The sequence below is a fragment of the Branchiostoma belcheri genome, unplaced genomic scaffold, assembly GCF_001625305.1.
Source record: "Branchiostoma belcheri isolate BF01 breed outbred unplaced genomic scaffold, Haploidv18h27 scaffold10, whole genome shotgun sequence".
In the NCBI taxonomy this organism is placed as follows: domain Eukaryota; kingdom Metazoa; phylum Chordata; class Leptocardii; order Amphioxiformes; family Branchiostomatidae; genus Branchiostoma; species Branchiostoma belcheri.
Window position 1 is genome coordinate 1,000,264 of NW_017802380.1, and position 27,347 is coordinate 1,027,610.

The 27,347-nt window shown below is 41.3% G+C and overlaps 2 protein-coding genes across 2 annotated transcripts; both read right to left on the minus strand.

Annotated features, from left to right (window-relative positions):
* Window positions 1-21: 21 nt before the first annotated feature.
* LOC109468798 (serine/arginine repetitive matrix protein 1-like) lies at window positions 22-14,529 on the minus strand. Its single transcript, XM_019767139.1, has 12 exons — window positions 14,525-14,529; window positions 12,799-12,976; window positions 12,298-12,480; window positions 11,513-11,611; window positions 8,441-8,590; window positions 6,515-7,904; window positions 5,705-5,865; window positions 4,815-4,900; window positions 3,187-3,436; window positions 2,490-2,639; window positions 426-866; window positions 22-114 (listed from the first exon to the last, which is right to left on the minus strand). The coding sequence occupies exons 1-12, from the start codon at window positions 14,527-14,529 to the stop codon at window positions 22-24; spliced, it is 3,186 nt and encodes a 1,061-aa protein (XP_019622698.1).
* Window positions 14,530-15,364: 835 nt separating this feature from the next.
* LOC109468808 (serine/threonine-protein kinase 33-like) lies at window positions 15,365-25,426 on the minus strand. Its single transcript, XM_019767150.1, has 14 exons — window positions 25,414-25,426; window positions 25,028-25,162; window positions 23,681-23,910; window positions 23,073-23,184; window positions 22,131-22,506; window positions 21,320-21,543; window positions 20,393-20,439; window positions 19,557-19,586; window positions 18,951-19,049; window positions 18,277-18,405; window positions 17,487-17,621; window positions 16,790-16,996; window positions 16,141-16,254; window positions 15,365-15,526 (listed from the first exon to the last, which is right to left on the minus strand). The coding sequence occupies exons 1-14, from the start codon at window positions 25,424-25,426 to the stop codon at window positions 15,365-15,367; spliced, it is 2,013 nt and encodes a 670-aa protein (XP_019622709.1).
* Window positions 25,427-27,347: the final 1,921 nt, after the last annotated feature.

Here is a 27,347-nt window from a genome sequence, read left to right on the forward strand (position 1 = left end):
GCAGGGTCATCACTACTGCGGCTATGCAGAGACCTCCAGATCCGAGGGAAGGCACAGGCCCAGCTTGTCCGCCGTGTGTCTGAAGAAGTGGAGAAGAGTAGTTTTGTGATTTGGCTAAGAAGGAAGGATAAGAACTGGAAACAGACATCCCAGAAGTAGAGACGACTGTACCGGAAGTAGGATGGAGACGTCCACCCTACTGTCCCACCGCCCCGAGGTGTCTTAGATGTAAAGGGACGAAACACCAGTGAAGGCCGGAGTCTAACTGACGATCCGGTGCAGCCGCCTCAGTGATGCTGGAAAGCATGTCATAGTCCAGCAGGTTAGTGTCAACCTGTATACCTTTTGTACTACAGTATGTACTACAGTACTTTATGTTAAAAACATGTATAAATTACATTTGTACTAACAAACATTAACATTACCTGGTACACCAGTGTCCGTTCTGACTCCCCCTTCCTCGTGACGTACCACTCCACCTCCTGGGCAGACGTCAGCTTCCCAAAGGGACAGGTGAGGAGAACTTCGCTGTCTTCCCGGATTATCTTTCCTGACATCCCTCTTTTCCTCCTGGTGACAGGAGAGGGTGCCCTGATGCTGTCTGTGAAGACTGTGTCCCTTAGACTGGACGTAGAGAAGCCTGAGGTGCTACTGAGGGTGTCGGACATCTTCTTTGTGCCTGATAGCTCCAGGCTGAGAGACTTGGAGGCAACTTTTGGTTGTGGAGGAGGGTAGGATGGCGTGGGGCCGTTTTGGAGAGGCGCTTTCTCTTCACTCTTGTTGTCCGCCCACAAGTCGGAGGGGACAGGGAGAGGGGGGACGGGGGGAGCATGCTCTGCTGTTTCCTGGCTGAATGCTTTCGTGGGCTGAAAGTGAGGAAGGGAATCTGTGACTAAACTGGAAAAACACAGCTACGTATGTCCACAGGACTGGTCTGAAATCTGTCAGGATCAATATTTAAAAAATCATTCCGTGTATCCATCTGTTTCAATGTCCTTTTTGTTCAGTGAATGCACAGAAAAAAGATCCAATAGTGATGGTTGGCCCTGTCCTTGGTGCTGAAGAAAAACATCTAGAAATAGTTCGGTGTGTGCTGATCTCTAATGCTTAGTGAAAATCAACAATGAAATGGATGGTCTGTTTCCATGCACTTTTTATTCAGTAATTGAACAAAGACTCCTAATGATAATGGTCTACCCTGTCCTTGGTGCTGAAAGAATGGTATCTCCCTAATGTTCACTACAGATTAACACTAAAATATCCTTTTGCTTGTACTTTCTGTATTCAGCAATTGAACGAACAAAATCAAGCAAAACAGTTGACCCTGTCCTTGGTGCTGAATGCATATTCTGATGTCCTATGCATAAGTAGAATGGCCTACTGCCTGGTAGCTACACATCTTTTAATGATTCACATTATTTATTCCCATGGTTAACTTTTGATGCTCCACTAGAGTCATATAAGGATCCATCTCTGTCAATGTCCACTATATACAGTGTGCAGTGCATTTAGATACTGTGTATTGTTGTTAGTTGGCAAGAGAGCTAAATTTAAAAATTAACACTTTCTTTCCAGTGGTAATTCAGTGTGATCTTATCTGGTCAATTTTAGTTTTAATCTGTTCTTTACCCAATCCATAATTGGATCTGGTCCAACCTAATTCTAAACAGTCCTGTCCTGTTTGTATGCCTTGGTTAGTGAAATAAATACAGGCATACAATGTTGTCTCATTGGGGTATTTATAGTCCATGTCATGTATTTGTCATTATAATGATACAGTCCTTGAGTTGGAAAACAGTTTAACATTTCTCAAAGTCCTGTCACTTGTCCAAATCCTTAGTCATGTCAATGTGTGGTTTAGTCCAGTTCTGGTCTCAGTCTGTCATTATGTCATGTGTCAGGTGATCCTGTCCAGTCCAGTCAGAAACAGTCCTTGTCATGTGTATATTCTGTAGTCCAAATCTGTAACAGTCCTTGTCATGTGTCTTTTCTGCAGTGCAGATCTGAAACAGTCCTTGTCATATGTCTATTCTGTAGTCCAGAACTGAAACAGTTCTTGCCATATGTCTATTCTGTAGTCCAGTTAGAAACAGTCCTTGTCAATGTCATGTGTCTATTCTGTAGTCCAGTCTGAAACAGTCCTTGTCATATGTCTGTTCTGTAGTCCAGAACTGAAACAGTCCTTGTCATATGTCTGTTCTGTAGTCCAGGTCTGAAACAGTCCTTGTCAATGTCATGTGTTTATTCTGTAGTCCAGGTCTGAAACAGTCCTCGTCAATGTCATGTGTCTATTCTGTAGTCCATTCTGAAACAGTCCTTGTCATGTGCCTATCATATAGTCCAGTCTGAAACAGTCCTTGTCATGTGTCTATTCTGTAGTCCAGAACTGAAACATTCCTTGTCATGTGTCTATTCTGTAGTCCAGAACTGAAACAGGCCTTGTCGTGTGTCTATTCTGCGACCCAAGAAGCCACATATCTCTTACTCACAGAGCCGGGAGAGATGATCTTGTCAGAGCCCCCTGACGACCTTCCCCTGACCTTGAAGTCCTCCCTGGGACTGGCCTTGGTGAGGTAGACCCCTACAGGGGGGGCGGGGATGGGGGGTGGAGTCACCAGGGGGGTGTATGCATGGCGGACCTGTGAAGAAAAGAGACGTGAGAACATTCCAAGACTTAGTATTTCAAGACTTAGTACTGCAGAAATCAATACAATTATTTTATTTGGTTCGTTAAATTTGTAGAACGCTTAAAAACTGTGTGCCCTGTGTAAAGAGATTGCTGTATTTTTAGATATTTTGAGTCAATTGAAATGTTATTATGACTAGGGATGTATAATATATTTAAGCAGTTTTTTGTGTAATTGATGGAGTGTAATGTCACTTGTGAACTCTGACATGCAGGCATTTCATGTGAGATCCAAGTATTGTTACGTGCCAGTGGATTTTAATAAAACTTAATAGAAACTGAAAAGATACTAAACCCGATAGTAAGTGAGTGATACTCTCCAAGCAGAGGTTGATGGGGGAATAGTTACCTTTTCATATATGGCCATATTTTTCGCTACCCCCACCATGTGCATGGACCCTCTCCGGCCAATGGATACTGCCTGGCCAATTTGATACTGTCTTTTTGCAACCCTAGGATCTGCTAGTGAGTGAAAAACTTGATCCAATCACTTTGCTTACTTCAGGTGACTGTCCCCTGCTGCTGCTGCTGAGAGGACTGCTCCTGCCAGGGCTGGGGCTCTCCCTCCTGGCTGGGGAAGACGGGGACTCCCTCCTCCTGCCCATGGGGGATGGAGACTGTCTTCTCCTCTCCCTGTCTCTCTCCTTCTCTCGCTCTTTCTCCTTCTCCCTCTCCTTCATGGCGATCATGAGCTGGAGGTCTGTGGCTGAGCCAGTGAGACTGGAGACCACCGAGGCGGGAGGGGACAGGCTATGGGAGAAGTCAGGAACATTAGTGATGCTGTAAGAGTAAGAAAACTGTTTTCTCACAAATTCTAGCAAAAAAATTGTGACAAACTCAAAACTGAAACATCAAAATCTAATTGTCAGCAATTTGGCACATTCCGTGAATCAGGTTGGTAAGACACTAAGTAAAGAGACTCTTTTTACACAACCAAGTCTTTTATTCAGCTGACGTGTCGGTGACCATCTGTCACCTTCCTCAGGGCAATTCTGACTGGTTCACATTGCACTCTGTGCTGCAATGGAATGTGAACCTGTCAGAATTGCCCTGAGGAAGGTGACAGATGGTCACCAAAACGTCAGCTGAATAAAAGACTTGGTTGTGTGAAATGTGTCTCTTTACTCAATTCAGGTACATTTTTCATCCAGAAATAGCAGTTTAAAGCAGATAAAACAGCTTTTTTGGGGAGGAGCGCTGGAATTTTCTGCACTCTGTAGCATGCAAATAGCATGGAGATTGGCCTCCCCCATTGGCTGAATAAAAGACTTGGTTGTGTAAGGAGGGGTATCATCATATTGGATACCTTTAGGCATGCATTACATGTCATGGAAAAGTTGGAAAGTTGTGTTTTGCACATGCAGATCATGCAAGAGTGTGTGTCGTATGCATGAAATACAGTCAAATCCATTCAAGTGACCACTGCTGCATAAGAACCACCTGGCCATTGTGACCACATTTTGGTGGTCCCTTAGATAATTTTTCCCTTTGACACATTTTAAACATTAAGAATGCTGTCTATATTAGCCTCTACCAGGCACTGCAGATTGCAGAAAAAATAGTAGAAATTGGCCGAAATAAAGGGATAGTATACCAGAGAAGATCCTGGGCTGCAAATTGCATCTTCTATGGCCCTGGATCTTCTCTGGTATACTATCCCTTTATTTCAGCCAATTTCTACTACTTTTCCAGCGATTCGCAGTGCCTGGTAGAGGCTAGTCTATATACCTATCCACATACATGTAGACAAGATTATATCAGCCCCCTGAGTGGTCTTCCTGTGCAGTTTTGACTGTATATTCATCCAGTGGATAACATCCGTGTCCATAATATCACCAGGGTCCATAATATCGCCACCTTGAGAAATAGTCTGCTTTAAGATATGTTTACTGCAACATACTTTTGGTATGCACTCCTGCACACATCAAATGTACATACATGTTGCAGTAAAAATATCTTTAAGCACACTTTTTCTCAAGGTGGCGATATTATGGACTATGGTGATATTATGGACACAGATGTGAGATAGCGTGACAAAAGCAAAGGTGTCCAGCCACTGCACTCACTCCAAACCAAGAGTGCATGTTGTGAACAAGGATAAAAATGGGTTTACTTCTTGGCAGTATACCTCCTCTTGTCCTGTTCCTCCTCCGAGCTGGACCCCTCCTTCTCCTCCAGGATGATGGACGGCTTGTGTGCTCTCCGGGGCATCTCCTGTTTCCATGGCGACATGGAAAAATCTTTTTTCGTCATCTATGTATGTTGTCCTCCTTTACTTGACTGAATGTAACAATGCCATGTCTTGTAATAAGCTGGGCCCCCTTGGAAATCAGCTACTGCCAGCTGAACGGGGCTACCCAGCCATCTTGAGATTGAATATTTCAATATTCAATGTCAAGATCAAAAACAAATCAGCTGTCACTCAGTATTATCAGCCGGACTGCCATGCCAACACTGTCAAAGTTTTTTGCTCAGAGGAAAGACTTAAGTTCACATTTGAACTTCTGTCTTTCTTCAATCTTGACAATTTCATTTGCAAGATTGTTCCATAGTTCCATACCCTGGGTGCCAGCCAAGTTTACAGGCCGCTAACCGTTTTTTTCGACAGCCAGGGTACTTCGCCCGCAGAGGAGTATATCGGCCTTCCAACTAGACTCGTTTGGAAGGCGGCCAAACTCCCCCCGGGCTAGACTCCCCCGTAGCAGTAATTTAGACCGGCGGGCGAAAGGCTCTTGCCGCCCGAAGAACGAGTTTGGCACCCAGGGTAATAGTTCCATAGTTCTACTGTTGTTAGAAGAAAAGTTGAAAATTGAACCTTATTCCATATCATGCTTCACCTCTTATGAGGATGAATAACGACAAAGATTCCACAAACACGTAGACCAATCCCACAAAAACGCATATGTTAATCACTTTAATACACATGATTTCTGATCTGTATATATCTATCTGTTGCTTGAGTAATCTTTTCTTGCAGGTTTTTTTCACTTTTGCATCTGAATTCTGATCTGTACTTACAGTCACAGCAGCAGCAGGTGTAGGTGTGTCAGGTTTTGGATAGGCAGGCTCCACGTTTGGACTACGAGAACCGTCGATGTTGGGGGTGTTGGGCGGGGTGGGTGTGAGGTCAGCTACAGGTCGCATGTTGGCAGGAGCAGACCAGCGACGCTTGTCCACAGCTGAGAAAAAGGAAGGCAACTTTGTGAGCATGGAATCCTCAATGAATACAGATACATGCAAATACATGTACATACTTACTTTAACTTTGGATATTGTCTTCATGAAATATTTGAAAAAGTAAGCCTTAGGCTGAACAATCTTAATTGCTTGTTTTGTGATTCTGTATACCCCAACTCTAGACCCCAACTGTTTGTGATCTCCGAGAAGATTTTTTCTGTCAAGGAAATGTGTCAACATTGGCTGAAAAATTATGTCTACTCTTCCTTCATGGATAACATTAATTTTTTTAATTGTGTTTGGCTCGATGTTATTTTGAGTTTTCATCACTTCTTCCTCTGTGTTCAATTTCCAAGCAGGCCCACATACCATTTTATGTCCAGTTTAAAAATAAAACATGCAAGAGAGTCCATCAAACAAGATAAACTTTGTAACACTTTTTATGTTCATGGTAGCAAGCGTTCATGGTCTGAGAAAAATGGACATGTTCACAGAACTATTAATATATTCGCGGTGGCTACAGGTGCAGGAAAAACAAAGTCCAGGAATTATTTGTTAACTGTGTAATGATAAGTTCACGGTACAGAAGAGAAGTGACAGTGAAAACAGTGAACATAACAGTACCCTTAAAAAATCAGGAATTACAATTACCTTCAACAACAAGCTCCAGGTAGCTCTCATTCTCGTTCCCATCCACATCCCGTGCAGTGCAGTAGTACCTTCCCGCATCCTGAGGCTTCGCTGGGAATATCCTCAGTGCCGACGCCCCTTCGATGGTCACCCTTCCCCTAAACAGGCCGTACGCCACCTTACTGGAGCTCTGGATCTGGTAAACCATCTCTCTGTTAAAGGTCCTTCTCTTCACGTAGCTCCACTCTATCACATCAGCAGCCTTCAGCACGGACGATTCCAATGTGCTTTTCAAGACGACCGCGTCCCCCTCCTCTATTTCGTACCGGGGTTTGCGGATCTTTCGGTTCACCATCGGGGAAGCGTAGGGCACCTGCCTCGGCTCTGAGATTTTGGGGACAGATTTTGGCACCTGGTCAAGTCTTTCTTCAGACCTACTCCTCGCGACGTCGCTTAATCTTGACCTGAGCTTGGAGTCATCGAACTCCGGAGAGGTTGAAGACTGTGTGACAGCTTTTGAACTAAGGTTAACCTTCATAGATGATGTTTCTACTCCCTTTCTACCTGCAAGCTCCTTCTCTTGTCTACTTCTTGTGGCTCTCTCTTGTTCCTCCTCGCGTTCTATTTGAGCTACTTCCTCGGAAAACTCTCCGCTCCTCTCGGCAAGTGTTAGCGTCCCTCCCACATGCATCCTCCAGTCGTAGTCATCACCTGTAGGTGTCAGAGGAGACTGGAGAGACCTGTTCAATGGTTCGCTTGGCTCGGGCTTAGTCAGAAACTCCTGGGCTAGCTTTGTCACTTGTTCTTCAATACTCTCCATGCCGCTGTCCTGGGATGGAGACCTCTGCGGACCCTCTTCTTCTTCGGCGCGATAAATCTGGACTTTGGTGGACACTTTGAACGACTTGGCGCTGTACTCTCCCACCTTTACAGCCCTGACTGGAGACTTAGAGTCAGACAGTCTCCCGCGAGTATGTTTCTCTGTGTGGTGTTCCTCCCTCTCTTGCTCGACCCGTCTCAGGGGGCTGTATCTGTCTTGCTTTTCTCTCTTTCCTTCAGACGCTATGTGTCTGTCTCTGCTGACTCTCCTTGGATCCGACACCTCAACGTTTTCCGGCTTTGGAGACGCCCGCTCCTGTCGTGTGCGCGGTGGCGTGTAGCTTTCTTGCATCTCGTAAGACAAGACTCTGTCGCTTACTCTACTTGAAGACAAAGCGGGAGAGGCTCTGCCCTGTTTCTTCACCTCGACCGAGTAGCGCGCCGGTGGCTCTGCGTAGCTGTGGTCCACCTCGTGTTGCCACTTCCTCTCTGAGCTTTTCTCCCGTTCCTTGGTGCTCTTCAGCAGAGGCTGTTTGGGAGGTGGAGGCAGGGCAGGCGGTGCAGAGGAGGCTGGGCTGGGCGACCGTTTTGTCTGCATGCATCAACATGAAGACCCATGCAGAATATTATGCAAATGATAAAAATGTAGCACTACACAAATGCTAAATTGGCAATCAACATTAGTAATGACCTCCATGTGGATGAACATTATAATCAATGTTGACAAGGAAGTTCTTAAAGTCCCCATACCTAGGAGTAATGTTACCATAATTACTGAGAGTACATGTACCATCTAAAAGACATCATAACATGTCACATCAATTTACAACCCTTAGGGTAGTTGAAGCCACTTCCAAAGATGATCTGAAGGAAATGTATGTCTTTTAGAATAAAGTATTCTCTTAAAAAGGAAAGTAACAAATTGACAAAGAAATAAATCTAATTATCCATGTACTCAAAGCCGAGTTTCCAGTGACCACCTGTCCACATAGACCAGATTTTATTGGTCTCCTGACTGATCTTCATGGGCAGGTTTGACTGTAGTAATACAATGGATAAAACAATCCACAGCATTTGGGTCAGATAGCTGAGGAAGACTGAGTAATTCAGTCATACATGTATACTCACAGCCGATCTGTGCACGGCCCTGGAAGGGCTGGTTCTTCCCACTTCTTCCTGCATCTCCCTTCCTCTGGGAGGGCTCCGTCCTCGACCTGCGACCTTATGGTCCAGGTTTCTCCTGACATACCCACTGTATGATGTGTCCTCTCTGGGCTTCTATAATAAAACAGGGACGAGAAAGTTTTTAATCTAAGAAGAGAATTTCCATGTATTTTGGTGGGGGGGGGGGAAAGATAGAAGATGTCAGTTATCATGAAGATCTAACATATAAGTAATTTGTTTCTAGGCGCTAAAGGGAAATGAAATATGGTTATTAGAAAATGCTTGAAAATCTGTTTGGTTATCTGAAAAGATTTTTGAAAATTAATATAACAAGGATGGATGGATGGATGGATGGATGGATGGATGGATGGATGGATGGATGGATGGATGGATGGATGGATGGATGGATGGATGGATGGATGGAAGGATGGATGGATGGATGGATGGATGGACGGGTAAAAGGTTAAAAAGTATGAAGTTTGATTGATGCACCTTATCCCTTATATCCCAGCTGAAAGACAGGGTTTTGTTACAAGATGGTAGACAAGTATTATATAACTACTACTGCATGTTAGTATGTTATATAAATATAACATATATATACAGCTTGCTCTAATATTGCACTAACTATTATGGCTTTTGCACCGAGTATAACACTTATGTGGTCATACGTGAGTGTTGTCTCTGTCTGATTCCTCGGTGGAAGTTTCAGTGTCTGCCTGCATCTTGTCTTCTTCTGTCTCTTCTTCTTCTCCCCCAGCCCCGTTCATAAGAATAGACACCTCCACATCCTCTGGTTCCACAACACTCCCGTGTTCCTGGGCTTCAGAGTCTGATGGAGAAGCTGGGACATGATTGTCCTGCGTGTCTCTTGAGGATATTCCTTTAGCTTTGTCCTGCTGTCCACAGTTACTTGCATTTTCGGGTTGCTTGTGGGGATCATCGACTAAGTTCTTCCCATGATTGTTCTCCTGGAAGATAGCGTTAAGATAAATAATGCAACCAAAAACAAAATAAAACAAAAAGAAATGAAAGAAAAGATAACTAAAATAAAATAAATAATACTGCCCAAATAAAATCGAAATGAAATGAAATGAAACAAGGAAATGTCTTAATCAGCAAAAGTGGTAACACGTAAAAAAAAAGTAGGTTTCTGTTACATTTGATCTGAACAAAATGTACTCTTCCATGTATCAAAAAATTTTCAGTTTCTGATCATACCTAATGCCAAATTGTATTCTCTATCAATTATACCACTGCATCTAGAGACCTATGAATATTTTGCAACATGACAAGAGCTTCATATGAAAAATGGCACGATGGTGACATGTGGACACTGCCTCTATGGATGCGCTGAAATGGGAAGACTACTGTGTTAGTAAGCACCGTACAAAGCTGGAGGCATGCAGGATGACTGGTGATTGGTTTGTCATGCATTTATCTATGTCATGCATGGGGGGATACTAGAGAGGGGGGAGAGATGGAACCGGTTAGTGAAATGGTCAATGGTTACCAAAAGGTATTGTCTAAACACCTCGTCCACCATCAGCAGTGGTACAAGTACTGCAGGCAGGTCCTGGCTGTGGTCTGGTATCGTGGTTTCTTCATCTGTTGGGGGTACTGTGTCAACCGAGTTGTCGGCTGTCATCACACCATTAGCCTCACATTCAGCATCTGCAGATTCAGACTGGGGTGTCATCACATCATTAGCCTCACATTCAGCATCTGCAGATTCTTTGTCAGATTCTGGTTCCACTTTGGCTGAATCATCGTCACACATCTTTGGGGAAGAGGTGGTTTCACGTCTTTCTGAATCTGGCTGATGCTCAAGCTCTTTGTTTTCACCATTATTTTGCTGTGAGTCTGCCTCTGATATGTCTACTTCATCATCACCCATCCTTGGTGAAGGGGTAGCATGCCTTTCTTCTTGAGGATGAACAGCAGGTTCAGAAATCTCATTGTTTTGCTGAGATTCTTCAGTTATGGCTAATTCTTCATAACTAGCATGTCTTTCCTCATCTGAAAGAACATCAAGTTCTCTGTCTTTGCCATTTTCCTGTGTTCTGTTTAAGTTCTGACTTTGTGAGACCACTTCTTCAGATGTGCCATCCCCATGCACTTGCAAAGAAGAGTTAGTATCTTCAACGTCTGTTTTGAAAATCTGCTTCAAAGATTCTAGGCTATCTTCAACATGCATAGGTGAAATGTCACTAGTAATTGGCTCCCCCGTCAGAGTCTCTGGAATTATCGGACCATCAGACTCCGTGGATGTGCTTGATTTTGTTGACTCCCTCCTCTGGTGAACAAACTGTTTATTGTCTGGCGGAAGTTCAGTATCTGCCTCCTCTTCACTGTCTGCGTTTGTCTCGGTCTCAGTGTTTTCAATCTGGATGTACACGCCACAAAAATATTGTATTGCACAAAAAACACAATGAAAATTAAGATTCAAGGTGATTAATACACAAAGTCATGCAGGGGAAGGAATTAGAATTATAGTGTTTGAGTTTTTATATAGTAGTGCCTCATAAAACTGAGCATGCACTGCTGTTGACGTGCTGAAATCATTTTGGAACAATCATGTGCAAAATTGTGGTAAACTGTGAAAAAAGTCAACATGCATAGGTTCTATCATGCTTTCTGTGGGTGCATTATATTTGATAATAGGTAAGGATGTGCTTAGAATAAAGTTTGAAGGGCATGCATTTTCTCCATATCTCACGGTGCATGGTGGCGAAAGTAAAGTGTGACCGTAAAACTTACAACATCGGCTTCCATAGACGTGACTGGGTCAAAACAATCATTGTCCAAATCAAGCTCAGCCTTCCACTGTGAGGCATGTTAATAACGAGTGGTTAGAAATGATAACTGCCAATCATAAATCGTATAGAGTGAGTGTAAGGCATAAATCATCTGACCAACATGTAGAAACCCTTTAATCTTTCTATCTGGTACCTGATAATGGTATAATAGTTAGATTTGTGTACATGTATATTGCACTTTTGGAAATGAAGATTGTACGTAATTGTGTCATGCTACCTTCTTGAGAAGATCGGGAGCCTCCCTTGCGATGATACGGGCAGACCTTGGAGTTGGTGGGGGAGGAAGTTCTGGACTGGGCACTGGACTAGCTGGGCCCTGGAAGGCAAGGTAAGAATTTAAGACATTTCCAATACTAGTCTAAATATTTAAACTATCACAGTAACTTTAAAAATGTCTAAAGGAATCAGAAAGGGTATTCAGCAACTTGTGGACTCTGTTGTCCCTGTCCTTGGTGCTGAAAAAACTGTTCCAAATAGTTGATATGATGTAGTTATTATGGTGTAGTTATTATAATGTATAGGACTCCAGGAAGGCTAGTAGGCAATTTTTGTTTTACTAATGGAGTTCCTAATAAACATAAACATAAACATAAACATAAGTCACCCTCGATTGAATGAATGAATGGTTTATCATGATCAGTGATTAAAACCATGTCATAGCCATAAGTTGAATTGTATACTTTAACATTAACCAATGGAATCTTCAAAGAAAGCAGACAATATCTAACTAACGTCGGTGAAGGTTAGACATTCAGGTAATAAGATACGCCAAGAAACAGTTTGCTCAAGCAAATGGATATGATTTTGGAAACGGTCAGACGTTTCAGGAAGCATCCACTACGACTTTGCATATCAATCAATAGTTCTTGCTTATAAACCTGCAGTCTCTTAGTGTCACTGATGAAAGGTAGTGGATGCTACCTGAAACATCTGACCGTTTCCAAAATCATATCTAGTTGCTTAAGTAAATTGAGTTTTTTGGAACATCTATTAGTAACTAACCTCTGCCTCTTTGAGGAACTCCTCCGTCAGTCTCATCAGCTCCACCTCGGAGCTGGTCTGGCTGATGTTGTCGATGTCATCATCATCATCTTCTTCAGGCGGTTCTTCCCGTGGTCGCTTCCTGGGGATGTCAACGGCCTCTGTCGGTGGCGCGACGCGTACGGGAGCACCAAACGGTTTGGGCTGGAAGGGGAGATACTCAATCTGGTATTTAATGAATAAAAGACTTAATAATCTCACTTTAATGCTTTCACATGCCAAGTACAGGTCACGGTACAATTCTAGGTACAATTACAGTTATGAAACACTACATCTACGACGGATAATATATACTTGTATGTACAGGGTATTTATTCTGTACATACACTTAATGTGACAATTTTTTTTCTATTTTATGTCCTGTCATCTTTGGTACGACTTGCCCAGGGATTGAACTCACAACCTCTGCTCACTTGGCCATTGCACCAGTCATAATGTAGTCATAAGTCATTGGAATATTACCTTAGCTGTCTCCTTTGCTTTGACCTCGATGTCCATCAGAGGTCCGGTGACCACCCTCTTCTTGGCGGCGCCCTCCTCATCCTGGGACTGTTCATTATCGGGAGGGGTGGGGGAGGAGGGAGGGGAGGGGAAGCGGTACTGGTTGTACTCGTCCCAGGCTGGGGAGGTGGGGAATCGGCTGGGGAAAAAGTTCAACCATGAGTTTTTTCTAATCGTATCAAATCTAATGGAATGGAGAAAGAGGAGAAAAAAGAAAGCTACAAAACAAAGGTAAACAGTGTCTAGTGTTTTGATCATGATCATGTGCAAAAATTGTTTTAAATTGTGATGGGTGAAAAAAATCATCATGCATTAGTTGTACAAAACATACAGTTAAGTGCTTTGAAGCTTACTAATAATCTAACATTAATTTCTTGCACTCTAGATGTCTGTGGCACCAATACATACATTGCTTTGAGAAAGAGTTTGCAATTAGATTCTTTTAAAAGAGAATAAACAGATGCAGACAAAGCCAAAATTTCTAAAAAAAATTAGATTCTTTGTTTTTTTGTTTGTTGCACTGCTATTTTGGTCAATAATGTTACAAAATAATGTTACAGTAACAACAAGTAAAATCTGAGATTTTATACCTCCGGGCTTTTTATTGTATATTTTTCCATGTTGTTTGTTCTGTATAGTTGATGGTGTTGAATTTTATGTGTTAGATTTAGCGTTCCTGGTTGTGTTAATACAGGACTGGTCAACATTTTCATCTGCAGTCCATACCATGTACCCACGGTAAAAATGCATGTCGAGAACGTCTGAGACAGTATACCACGGTATTTGTAAGTTAAGAAGTCGTAATATACGCCGAAAACATCCAAGATTGCGCAAGACGGCGTTGACCCCTGACCCATTGGCCCACCCGGAAGTTGCGCTGGCAGCCAGCCCAGCGCCGCGCACGACCATTTTCAGATTTTTACGCCCCAAAACACATATACAATAAAAACAAAAAAAACCTGCACCATCTACAGCCCATTAGCAGAACATACACCGAGTCCAGTCTACCCCAACGCGAGATACAACTGCGATAATATTTCAAAATACATATCGGAAGCAGACACCCCTCTGTTTGACCCCTTTTAAATGGTAAGACCCAAAACTGAAACCTCCCCATTCCTTAACAACATGGTAAATTCCATTTTCAGCATGGCGGGGGTGTCCGGAGCACTTAAAAACCTTTTATTTCCACGCCCATAAACACATATACAATTAAACAAAAACGTTCTGCATCATCTGCAGCCCAACAGCAATATGTATACCGAACCACAGACCAATCCGTCCAGCCGATCGCGAGAAACAGCTGCTGACAGAAATGTTTCGAACCATAGTAAAACCTCCTCGTGGAAGGATATCTCCTTCCCCGGAGGTAAAAACAGGAAACCAAACTTCAAACAGGTTGTCTTTGATGTCTGAATTCTATGAAAAATGATTCATCCATTAATCTAATCAAAAATTAAAGTTTATAAAGTGCTCCATGCAGGTGCAAGAAATAAGTTCTAGATTGATATGTGTAAGTTGAAGGTGAAGCCATCAGCCTTCTCCCTGCTTCTTAATCACATACATGTGTAACCAATATAGATTTGGTGCCAAATGGCTACCTTAGCATGGAAAAGGCTAATAGAGGAAGGCAAAGTTGGGAAGGCACACGGTAGACAGGGACGGGTTAGTTACTCACACATCGCACCTCATGCCGTAGGAGCTTGGAGGGAGACAAACAACAACACATCATGGTTAGAGGTTACGAGTGGAGAAGCATGGTGTTACTAAGCATAGTTTGTAACTGACACATAGTTGGCATTGTTGACTTAGCATGAAAGTTAAACAGTTAACTGAGCTGGTAAATTACATTGTGGAAAAGTTAAACTGTGCATTAAGTTGAGTTAATGTGTCCCAAGTCATTGGGGCGGATTGCTGGGGAAGACTGAGTGAGTCAGTTGAAAAGAAATTCTGGTGAATCCAATCTTTTGAGCTGGAAAACAGTTTATCTTTCCCACACAGTCTATGTGGCATCAATAGTGCTTTTAGAATTCTCAATCAGATATTCTTCTCACAAAAGTACTATTAATTTTCCAAATCCTTGAATGCCAATGCAAATAAAATTATCATGAATACATGTAAAATTCATGCTACCTGCCACCCTGAAATCAGGACCCTAGCTATAGCATGTCCAGAACAAGAGATATCAAAACCAGTTCTTCTGCAGTGCCAAGCAGGGCTCTAGCCAGCACCTGTTTTTCTGTCAATTGCAGGAATTTTGCAGTGTGTGATGGAAAGAATTATAAACCAATCCGTCAACCTCGACTGACAAAATTGACAAACAATCTTGGGAAAAAATTAAAACATTCAAAGGACTAACAACAACCACTCTCAAGCCCATGATTTGTCTCCACTACATTGCAAGCACTCTCCCCCCAGGTCTGATCATGAACCTGCACTGACGGAAAAAAAGAATTGAGCTGGCTAGAGCCCTGGTGCCAAGAAAAGCTGCCAGGGGGACCAAAATCTAAAAGACACTTGAAGTGACTTACTCTCTGATGGATTCCTCCAGGAACTTTGCCACGTGTTTCTTGATGAACTTGGTGCGGAGGATGGTCCGCACCGTCGGGCGCTGGTCAGGTTCTATCTGCAGCATGTCCTTGGTCAGATCCACAAGGTCGCGGCTGTAACTGTTGTATAGTGGACCCATCTGATACAACAGAATGTAACCGTGAATAGTTTCATCAGATTGAATCAAGATTAATAAAGAGACTCTTTTTACACAATCAAAAAGTTGTTTATTAGCCGATGTTTTGGTGACTGTCTGTCATCTTCCTTGACTGTCTCAGTGTCTGGCAATTCTGACTGGTTCACGTGTGTTTCAGCTATATATGAGAGACACCTGTGCTGTACAATGTGAAACAGTCAGAATTGGGGAAGGTGACAGATGGTCACCAAAACGTCGGCTGAATAAAACACTTGGTTGTGCCTCTTTCTTCAACAGAGTGTAAAATTATATCGATGATCAATAATCAATGATGAGACAATAACAGTCTGAGAGTTAATCACTCTTTTAAAAAGCAGTTGACTTCTTGGAGATTCAAAGATTGCTCTCCAAAGCACATAAAGAAAGACATTTAAAAATCTTCCTGCACATGGATATACATTGTGTAGATGTAAATTGTTCTTGTTAGTGTCAAATAATAAATTTAGTACCAATCTGTACATCACACTAAAGCATTGTTATGATTCTAGCAGAATGTCATACTGAATGTCCAACTGAATACAGTACAGTGAGTGCTGCATTACTGTAATGGTACCTACCTTTCCTTTGACGATTTTGAGGGCCAGGTTGTTGATGTCCCTGTCGTAGAATGGGAAGGCGTGCTTTAGGGAGGCCATCTCATACAGGCAGCAGCCCAGAGCCCACACATCAGCCTAATAAAAAATAAAATTAGGTCTGCAAATTACATTGTTAAAACTGTAAGATGTACTGATTTGGCTTCCTTCCCTACTGAAATCCTGTAGAAAAAAAGTGCTGTTGCACACATAAAAGGATATCTTGGGAACATATGGGTAGCCCCTTCAGCCAAATAGGACAGATTTCCAAGGGAACCCATGATATGTAAAACAGAATTCAAACTTAGGAGGCAATATAACATAAAGTAGAGTCATACAAACAACTCAAAACAACTAAACAATTGCAACTCAAATATATAGTCATTCAACAATCTTTTGGAAAGATAATAACAATGACTTTGACCTTTATTTTCTAGGTGAGGCCGAGAACTTATTGAACACCCCTTGTAGATCATGTTATATAGATCATGCTTGACTTATTTAACATGCTTATAAAATGCATAATTCAGCCTCTTTGCATATTAGCAAATGAAGCTGCCATGTGTTTTAATGTACTAAATAAACAATAAACAATATATATAAAATAAAAAATGACACAAAAGTGTGTAGCTACCTCCTTGGTGTGTTGCCGCCCTGCGAGTGACTCGGGGCTCATGTAGCAGGCCATGCCCTTGGCCTTCTGCTTCTCCGCCATGGAGCGCGTTCCATCCACCACCGCGGGCAGCCCGATGTCTCCGACCTTCAGCAGACGGTACCTCAAGGTCAGGAAGATGTTCCGGGTGGTCAGGTTACGGTGGATGATGTTGTGGTTGTGAAGGTACTGAAATTAAAAAAGACAACTGTTGCAGAACTATTCTATACTGATCAACTGAAATTGAAGAAACCATCAAAAGGGAAGGGCCAAGAAGTCAGAGAATCAGGATGTGTAGTGTACAAATGTAATATGTAAACAAAAAACAAGTACTGTGCCTTTCTCTATTATACTCACAGTCTTTTGAAAAGCTCATTGAATATAATAATAATACATTGTGACATCAAAGACCTGGTAATAAAGGGATTTGTAGCCTCATGTCTAATACATGTGATTTCAGCACCAAGGACAGGTACAATGGCCTTACATAATAGTAGGATGGTTTTTAGTGATAGTTTTTGAAACAATATACTCTATGTTATTTGTAATATACCTGTATAATTGCACTATTTCTTGTGCATTCAACGGTGCAGGTGTGATCTGAGTGTGATCTACATGTAAAATTAGTAAAAAAGAAAACTGAAATCAATGTTAGGTCATGAGTTTTAAAAAATGGTACCTGTATCGCCATGGCAATCTGCACAAACCACTCGACCAGCACAGGTTCCTCCAGAGGCCGGCCGCTCTGCCCCTTCAGCCTGGTGAACAGGTCACCTCCGTCACAGTAGTTCATCACGATGTACAGGTAACCAAACTGTGTGTGTGTGTGTGTGGGGGGAATTCACTGTGAGTTACTTCAATTAACATAGCAGTAATGGGGGCTATTAACATAGCAGTAAAAAGAAGAATAAAATCATACAGTCGCCTCCGTCACAGTAGTTTATTACTATGTACCAAACTGGGAGGGAGGGGGGCAATCAATGTTGTCAGCATTCAGGAGATACTTTAATTAACATACTCTTGGGCCATACTCTATTACCAATCAATTAACATAATCACAGACTGATCACAGAATAATCAGTTTAATTAATAGGTTAAGTTAATACTCTTTGTGCACTAGATGTGTCTATTCTTAGTACATGTATTTTCAGCACCAAGGACAGGTACAAGTGTATCATCTATTGTTACAGGCGACCATGCGGTGGGGGGGAGGAAGGTGGGGTGGAAGAACACCATTTGTTGTTCTGTATACTAGTATTTCCGTACAAAAAGGACCTGTCTAGTCATTATAAGACAAAATGTAGTACTAGTATTATCTTTTCACTGAATAATGCAGGATATTGTAAGTCCTATAAAGCATCCACCTTCTGGATATATCCTCCCTTACATGTACTTGACAATATAAAAAAAAGCTATTCCATTTTATGTTTACTTCTAAATGCAAGTAAGGATTCAGTGCAACTACAGACCTGTTCGAAGGCTTCCTTGTACCCCACCAGGTTGGGATGTTTCAGGTCTCGCAGCACCTCAGACTCCTGCAGGGCTGCTTCTCTCTCGTCTTCAGAACGTTCCAGCATCGAGACACGCTTCATCGCATACTGTGGAAGCATAGAATGGTAACACATGTATAATGTTCTTAATAAAATGTTATAGGAACAACAACTCACTGCATCGAAAGACATGCTTCATAGCATACTGGGGCAATCGTAACACATGTCATAACAGCTAACTGTACTCACTGTATTAAGACAAGCGGTTTTCAGCACCAAGGACAGGTACAACAGAGATCATTGGTCAGTCAGTTTTCAGTCATGACATGCTTTGTGATTATAGACTTTTAGTATATGGTATATTGTAAATGTCATACACAGGAACACTAGTACCAAGTCAGCATTCAAAGGGTTTTCAGCACCAAGGACAGATACAACAGAAATCATCAGACAATCTTTAGTGCTGTATACATGTACCTTTAATACTTGTCCTGACACTGCAAGTATGTGTTTTGATTTTTTGTTGTTCTACAGAATTGTTTCAAATGTAAACTTCACACCACAAAAACTTCCTTTTTCCACATGCTGTGAAAATAAACCCACTACAAAAGGAAATGAATCTACAGTAGATCTACAGGTACTCTGGGCCCCACCTGTTTCCAGTCCTTCCTGTTCCTGCCGAGCCACACCTCCCCGAAACTGCCGCTCCCCAGGGCCCTGATCAGGATGTAGCCTGCAACCTCTTCTTCAGGCTGGAAAGGTGAAAAATTATACATTAATACATAAAATTTATGCATATACACATTGTAGTATAGCAATAATATGTACACATTGTAGTATAGCAATAAAAAACAATAGGATGGTATCCATAAAAATGTTTGAAGAAAAGTTTATCTGTGACAATAGTGACTTGCCATAACGTCACTTGCACCAAATGGTATCATAAAAGTGTGGCCCACATGAATATCATACTAGAAATAACATAATAAAGACAATGATCCTCCCTAAATGTAAGATGAAACAAGATTATTGAGAAAGTACTGTATAAAAGGAAATCAGAGGTTCTCAGCTGCATGCATTACAATAATCATCGTCCAAAATAATACTTCCAAAATTACCAAGGGCAAACTACCACAGATTATTGTTCATTTTCAAGGTTTGGCCTTCGTGTAAGAAAACTAAACCTCAAAAATGAACAAAAGTCTGGCATTTGCCCTGGAGTCATGCAAAAAGACTGTGTGTTTGAGATCTAGACAGACCTTCTGCCACGGTAGGGTGTGCAGCGTGCTCTGAGTAGTGAGAAAAAACAGTGTATAGGGCATAACATTAGTCACACAAACATGCATCAATCCATGCTAAGCTAGAAACTTCATCTGTTTTCTGGTAGAAGTCATTCTGAAACAGGTTTGAACAGATACTATAATTTCCAACACAAAAATTCCACTTAGGCCACACCAATTTAATTTGTTGGTTCTCGGATTTTTTCAGAAAAAATATGAAGCGACAGGGCGAAAAAAAATAAAAATAAAAACAGGTCTAGGCATCCTATTATAGGCTTAAATGCTACAAAATGAGCCATGAAGTCAACACAAAAGGCTGGGTTAAAATTTAAACATTGAATTTTGAACTTTTAATCAAACCACTGCAATGATAGATGGGAAAACTGTAACAACTAGGAAGAAATGGACATTCCTCAACTGTTGGGGGCAAAACATGAGCATTTTTCAGTTGATTCAGGACCAGAATCAAATTTTTTTTTTTTGCAAATCAGAAAAAAACGAAGAGGCGAATCCGAGAACCAACAAATTAAATTGGTGTGGCCTTAGTACCCAAAGTTTTGACTGTTAAACAGCAGTTTTTGTGAAGGAATGAGGAAAATTTGGGTAGGTCTAATTTTTTCTGGTAGAAATTACAGTTCAAGCCTGTTTCAGAAAACATGCACCATTCTTATGAACTAAAAACTTTTTTCCGTATCTACAATATCTACAGGATGTGTGATATGAGAGAGATAATTCACAAAATGTGACATTGACTGTGAAAAAGAAAACTAGAGAAAAGGAATCCACCCATGTGGCATTGCCAAAAAGGCACTTACCTGCAATGAAGACATTGGTAGTCCTGTTGATTGCTGCAGCAGACTCACTAAAATCAGAAACAATACAAGATGAAATTAGCGATGGTAAAATTTGGGGTTGTTTTGCTAAAACTAGTATACACATGTTGTAGGAAATGTATCATCTGTTTGTTCTGAAAGTATGGTGTATGAGATCTCCTAGTCTTTTAGCTCTATGTAGTACATGAGTGTGACATTATTTCCAAACTTGTGGTGTCATGTTTACCTTGAATGTGACACAGTCTTACAGATAGATGAACATTTGCTTTATGACACATATCATACTGTGTGATTATAGAATTGTAATGCATGGTACGTATGTACAATGTATGTCTTATCAAATGTCATAGGAATACAAGTATCCACAAACTAACTGTATTCAAAAGGTATTCAGCACCAAGGACAGGGACAACAGAAATGGTCATAAGAAGAAACACATCTTATAAGTTTCAAAACACTGGAGCCTTAAAAACATGACTTATAACTTTCTACAACAAGCCAACTGTATTCAAAAGGTTTTCAGCACCAAGGACAGGTACAACAGAAATCATCATGAGAAAAAAACCCACATATTCGAAGTTTGCAAACATGGAAACCTTAAAAACATGACTTACAACTTTCTACAACAAACCAACTGTATTCGAAAGGTTTTCAGCACCAAGGACAGGTACAACAGAGATCTTCATTAAGAAAAAAACACACATAATCGAAGTTTTCAAACATGGAAACCTTAAAAATAGAACAAGCTACCATGTGATTGTTTCCCACATGGGTTCAACCTTAAACTTTTTGAGTCTAAGGTCAACAAACATCTGTCCTCTCTGGCTGTACAGTAATCCAAGACATTTAAGTGGCTCCCATGAGCCTTGTTTTGTGGTAAACTATTAAGTAAATAAAAATAAGACTTACAACTTTCTACAGACGCTCTCCTGGAGGAGCCCATGAGTGGAGAAGCAGAGAACGGCAGAGATCCGTGGTCCGAGGGGGGCGATCTGCTGATGGACAACAGCCCCGAGCTGGCCGTTCCACCAAACTGGCTGCTCCCGTGTGGGAGAGACCCCACGAAGGGGGACGTCGAGTGAAGAGAAGAGCCGAACTCGGAGCTCTTTGTCGGTGAGGACCCGAGGGTGGACCTAGTACATAATTGTTTTTTTTGTTAAAATTTTATTAATTGCATAATGTAATATTATTAATTGTATTAATTAATGCTTAATGTGTATTATAACCGAGAAACTGAAAATTCTGCCTTACTTTTTGTAAGTAATATTGTTCAATGTGGTTAATTATTGCTATAACTCAATGACGTTTATTGTATTATCATTATCAGATGGAAAATGTTGATAAGACAAGTTTTCTTGAAAGTAGTTAAAAGTGTACGTAAATAATGGTTAATGATATAATGCTGTATTCTATGTAAAGGACTCCAGGAATAATAGTGATGTAACATCTGTGTCCATAATATCACCAGGGTCCATAATATCGCCACCTTGAGAAACAGTGTGCTTAAAGATATTTTTACTGTAACATACCCTAGGTATGTACATTTGATGTGTGAAGGAGTGCATACCAAAAGTATGTTGCAGTAAAAATATCTTTAAGCACACTATTTCTCAAGGTGGCGATATTATGGACCCTGGTGATATTATGGACACAGGTGTTACATTTTATTTTATTTTTAAGTGCTAAACAATAAATAAATAAATAAATAAACAATTAAGACCTCTGGATGGAGGAGGCAACGGAGGTAACACCGGAGTGAAGAGAGCCAGGCGGAGAGCCGGCCGTGATGAAAGGAGAGAGGCTGGATGATCGCAGAGAGTCGTGGGACGACAGCGACGTTCGCTGGGTCAAGTCTTCGGGAGGAGAACTCTTCGCGGAGGAAATTGTGAAGGGGAGGGTGTCCACAGATGAGCGTCGGCTGTCTACGGAGGGCTGCGGAAGGGAGCTGGCCCGGGGAGGAGAACTGCCGTACTGTAGGGATGGCATGCTGCCGTAGGTGGAGAATGGGACGCCGGGGAAGGCTGGCTGGGCCGGGGCCACCGCTGGGGTGGGAGGGGTCAGGGCCAGCTGGGGCAAGGGGGAGGCTGCTGTAGCTGCTGAAACAAACAAACAAACATAACCAACTTTGAAATAACGGTACAAAGAAAAAAGCATGATTTTAGTTACTTTCTTTATCTTTTGCAAGGATGCTGTTGCTGCTGCTGAAACAAGCAAACAAACAGGCATAAACAACATAAAACTCTGTAATCTGACATTATGGAACACACAAAAAAATGATCTCAGCAACATAATTTTTTTTTCTTTTTGAAAGCTGCGGCAAGGGTGAGGCTGCTGCTGCTGAAACAAACAAACAAAAATAAAAAACCTAAAACTCTGACTTCCGACATAATACAAAGAAAAAAAAGCATGATTTTAGTAACTTAATTTTTTCTTTTCTGAAGAAGTAATGGGTACATGACATCTTGACTTATCCATAGAATCAACATGTTAATTTATTCATTTACCTGTATGCAAGTTCATTGATGTCATTTGTATCCTGTTGTTTGTATGGAAGTTCATCTGTATCCACATGTTTTTTTTATTTGTAGGTGTAACTTGTAGAAGACCTTACGAAAGTCACTGTACTTTTATTGTGTCACTAAAAGCTCTCTATAAGACTGACCTGTATGCTGAAGTGGCTCAAAGTGTATGGAGATGCCCGGGTACCGCTTGTACTTGGAGGCAGAGGCAGCCTGTGGGGAGCCTGGGAAGGGCTTGGTCCCTGGGAAGTTTATCTGCAATGAAGTAGAATATGACATTGTCTGTATCTCTTTTGAAGAAGACCAGAGTGACTGGTCATATTAAAGCTCTAGGTGAGAACAATCCCTTGTGTTGGAACATTAAGTTTTAACTTTAAACATGTAACTTCCAACACAGATGAACTTTCATGACATTAGTGGGAACATCCCTTTCTGTTTAAATGACGCTTCCAAGACGCCAAAACATAACTTGTCTTAGAATATACATGTAGCCAGAACAAGTGCTTGAATTGATTTTGTTTATGATAATCACCAGTATTTGAATTAATCTACTGATACAACTGTCCTTATCATTTGTATGTTTGATACCTAAGAGTATTGTGCTATGTCTCTATCACATGTATGCTTCCTATGTACTTTCAAGTTGCCTTTGGGCACAAAATTACAAATAAGCTTTCAGTGTGAAACATTCAGTGTAGGTGGACCTCAATCCAGTAACTTTCAAACGCCATTAATTGACAGCGACACTCACTTTCCTCAGTTCGTCCTCCAGCCCCAGCCTCAGACGGCCGCTGTCCTGGATCCTCTTGAAGTACTTCCAGCCTTCCTCGGTCTTGAACAGCACCTCCACCAGCACCTTCCCCCCGACACTGATGCTGGCTACCTCAGGGTTCCTCCCGCTGGACACTTGCCTCTCAATAACAGTCCTCACGGCTGCTCTCGTCAGGGCTTTGTTCAGCGGGTTTGATGCATAGAATTGTGCTGTAGAGAAGAAGATAATCAACTTGTCATTTCAAACATAAGGAACCAGAATCCGTCATTCAAAACCAAATTATTTGACGTTTCAAGACTATTTCAAATGAATTGTAGCGAAATCACCATGTTCAGAGGGTTCAATGCATAGAATTGTCCTGGAAAAAAAGAAAGATTTTTCTCCTTGTCATTTTGAACCATAAGGAATTTTTCCAGAACCTGCCATTCAAGACGAAACTGAAAAAATTTATTACTCTGATGTTTCGAATGAATTGTGAATCAGTAGGTTGGATGCATAGAATTTGCTGGACAGCTGATTTGTCATTGAAATCATAAGAATTTCAATCTCAAGCACATTAATTTTGTATCTGTAATAATTCAAATGTTTGATCATTTTGTATTATTGTTGTACTGTTTTTTTCATGCTGACAACTGGTGGTATGAATTGCATAACTTGATCGGTCACCACTTGTCTTGTTTTGTTTGATGTATTATGAATGAATATACATGACAAAAAGAATCCTAAGAAGCATTGTGATAGATATTGATTTTATTAAAACCTGTCAATTAAATTTACAACCGAACTACGAAATGTTTATTATCAACAGTGATATTTCTCTTCAATTTACAAATCAATTACAACAAAGTTTCCTTTCATGAAAAATTCATACGTGTGTCGAATACAATGAGTCCTGAAAGATAAATGCTTCATATTATGTCATCTAATTAATAAGGGGCACATAAATGTAATGTGCAGTGGAGATACATTGTATATTTGTGGCCTCTTTGACCCTCAGAGAATCTATTAAACTAATCATGTACATGTAAAATTAAGGCCAGTACATTGGCATATTGGCTCACTCAAGATTGTTCTTGTCACACCCGTACATGTATAATTATGTAGTTTGCCACATACATAACGTTATATTCCGTACGTAGGATGACATTATTCAAACATGTAATTAGCTTTGTTGCAGAATACCATACAAAAGTCCCTGTTCTTTTTGTTCAGTCAATAAAGAATCTGTGTGACAATAACGATCTTCTTTGCTAAAACATGACACTAATTTACAAACCTGCCTATTAATTATAAGATTAATAAGACTGTATATTATACTGTATTTACCAATTGTAGTTCCTGTTGGCATGAAAGCGTTGTCAATGCTGAGAGTGGTGGTCCCCCATGGCGCGGTGGGTGACTGCAGGTTCCATGGCTGGTGCCCTGCCAGCTGGCCAGGAGTTGTCCCTGCCATGGTCCAAACTGGAACCAAAAAGAGGGACAGTTGTTTTAGTGACAGGTACTGATAGCATTGACAATGGCAGTGAACTTTATTCATACACAATAAGGGCTAAATGTATCAATGTTATATGAATAAGTTACAAAAATGTAGATGACTAAAGTAGAGGAGGAAAATTATGCTGTATTTCATCTTTATCTACAAAGTGTTTCACCTATATCTACAAACTTAAGTCTCTTCAACATTATCATACGTGTGTCGATGATAATCTGACCTGGGGCAGCCATGTTGATGCCGTATCATCTAAGGCCAACAAAACACTTGGCATGCTGAGACGCTGCCTGAGGATCGCCAGCACTGCGGCCAAGGAAAGGGCCTACATGGCCCTGGTAAGACCACAGGTGGAATATGCTTGCAGTGTTTGGGATCCACACACCCAGGATCAGGTGGGTCGGATAGAGATGGTGCAGAGACGAGCTGCCCGGTACGTTACCAACAACTATTACCGTACAAGTTCTGTCACCGACATGATTAATAAGCTGGGCTGGCAGTCCTTAGCACACCGAAGGAAGAACGCCAGACTTGCCACATTATACAAAATAACCAACAATGTTATTTCTGTGCCGCACGCATCTAGAGTTGTCCCGGCGACTCGATGCTCCCGCCGCACCAACCACGCTCTCAAGCTGCAGACCATCGCGAGTAGGAACAACTTTTACAGGCTCTCGTTCTTCCCTCGTACCATCAAAGAGTGGAACGAACTTGAGCCTGGTGTGGCGGAGGCGGGGTCCCTCGCCCAGTTCAAATCTGGACTGGCGAGGACCCTGCTGCATTGAGTCGCCCCTACACGTCTTGTATATATGTATATATATATGTCCTACTAACACACTAAATGCACTGTCTTGTCCTTTACACCAACAGACTCAGTTATTTATGTTCCGTAGTGTCCCCTCCTTTAGTTGCCCTTGTTTCTATTGTACCAGTCACTTGTTTTGTAAATAACAACATGTGCAGCTGCTAATAATCCAATGTCAATATTGGGCTCAGCAGTACTTAAGATGAGATGATGATGACATTACTAGTCAAGTTTTTTTCATAACATTGTAGTTTTAGAATAACATATTTTTAAATGAGATGGCAAAGTGTTTTATACAGAAAAGGTACTTAACAATGCATCCATTTGCCTGTGTAACATTATGAGTCCCAATGACTGAAATGATTCTTAACAGGTCCAGTATTATCCCTGTTAAGTTTTCCTCTGTTTCCATTGTGAAAGAAACAACGGTTCCTAGTAATAAATGTGTGATTGGTTGACTTTCTTATTCTTAAAAGCCAACAGTAAGCATCTTCCACTTGTGGATACCATCCCCTCTAAGTTGTAAGGTGATGACCACATTACAGTAGACACTTCTGTTCAGCAGACAGGATAATCTGTTGTGCAAATTGACCCTCCACTCAGCCCAAACCAAGCAGATGACAAGTTGTCAATGATGCTCTTAAAGGCATAACCCCAAACATTTTCTACTGTAAAATCGTGAAACTTTCTCCATGGTCGTACATTATTTTCATGGTGACCTCTCCACTACAATGTACAAATTCATGACACCACAAAATATGTCTTCCTTGTGTGATTACTGTACTACAGAATTGTCTCAACTGCAAATCTAAAACACCATGAAAACTTTCTTTTCCCTCCTACGTTCCTACCACCATTTTTATAGTAAAACATTGAACTTTATTCCAACACACAATTTACAGAGAGTGTGTTGGAATTAAGTTCAACGTTTTACAATGTACTATAATAATTACTACCAACACAGATGAACTTTCATGATAACCACAAAAGTTTCTCGATATACAGTACCAGACACTACAACACGACTGACCGTCACATGCAAATACCTGGCAGCAACTGCCCCTCGAACCCTGTGCAAACAGGTTGGCTACACTATCCACCAGGTGCATCAGTGATGCTCTGAGGGTAAACATACTGAAAGCCGATCCACTGGTTATGATACGTTTGCAGTGGGTCAGAACAGATGGGCCCTTACAAAGGGAGGACACCTTTCAGCAATGCGTATACATGTGTACATGTAGGATGGGTTGTATGAGTACAAAATATAACGTGTAATGTGTGTGTAAAGAGTAATGTCATAAAACATTGTACATTCTTTGGACACTGATTTTCTCCATGACGATATGGTAACA

Bases quoted from the DNA above. Each gene is read 5' to 3' on its own strand.
- LOC109468798 (XM_019767139.1), bottom strand. The intron at 8,591-11,512 runs GTAGCATGACAC...GTTTTATTATAG, and splicing joins CTCCCGATCTTCTCAAGAAG to AAGCCCAGAGAGGACACATC. The intron at 7,905-8,440 runs GTGAGTATACAT...TGATGCATGCAG, and splicing joins GGGCCGTGCACAGATCGGCT to ACAAAACGGTCGCCCAGCCC.
- LOC109468808 (XM_019767150.1), bottom strand. The intron at 17,622-18,276 runs GTCTGTAGTTGC...ACACACACACAG, and splicing joins ACAAGGAAGCCTTCGAACAG to TTTGGTTACCTGTACATCGT. The intron at 16,255-16,789 runs GTAGCTACACAC...ATTTTTTATTAG, and splicing joins GGCGGCAACACACCAAGGAG to GCTGATGTGTGGGCTCTGGG.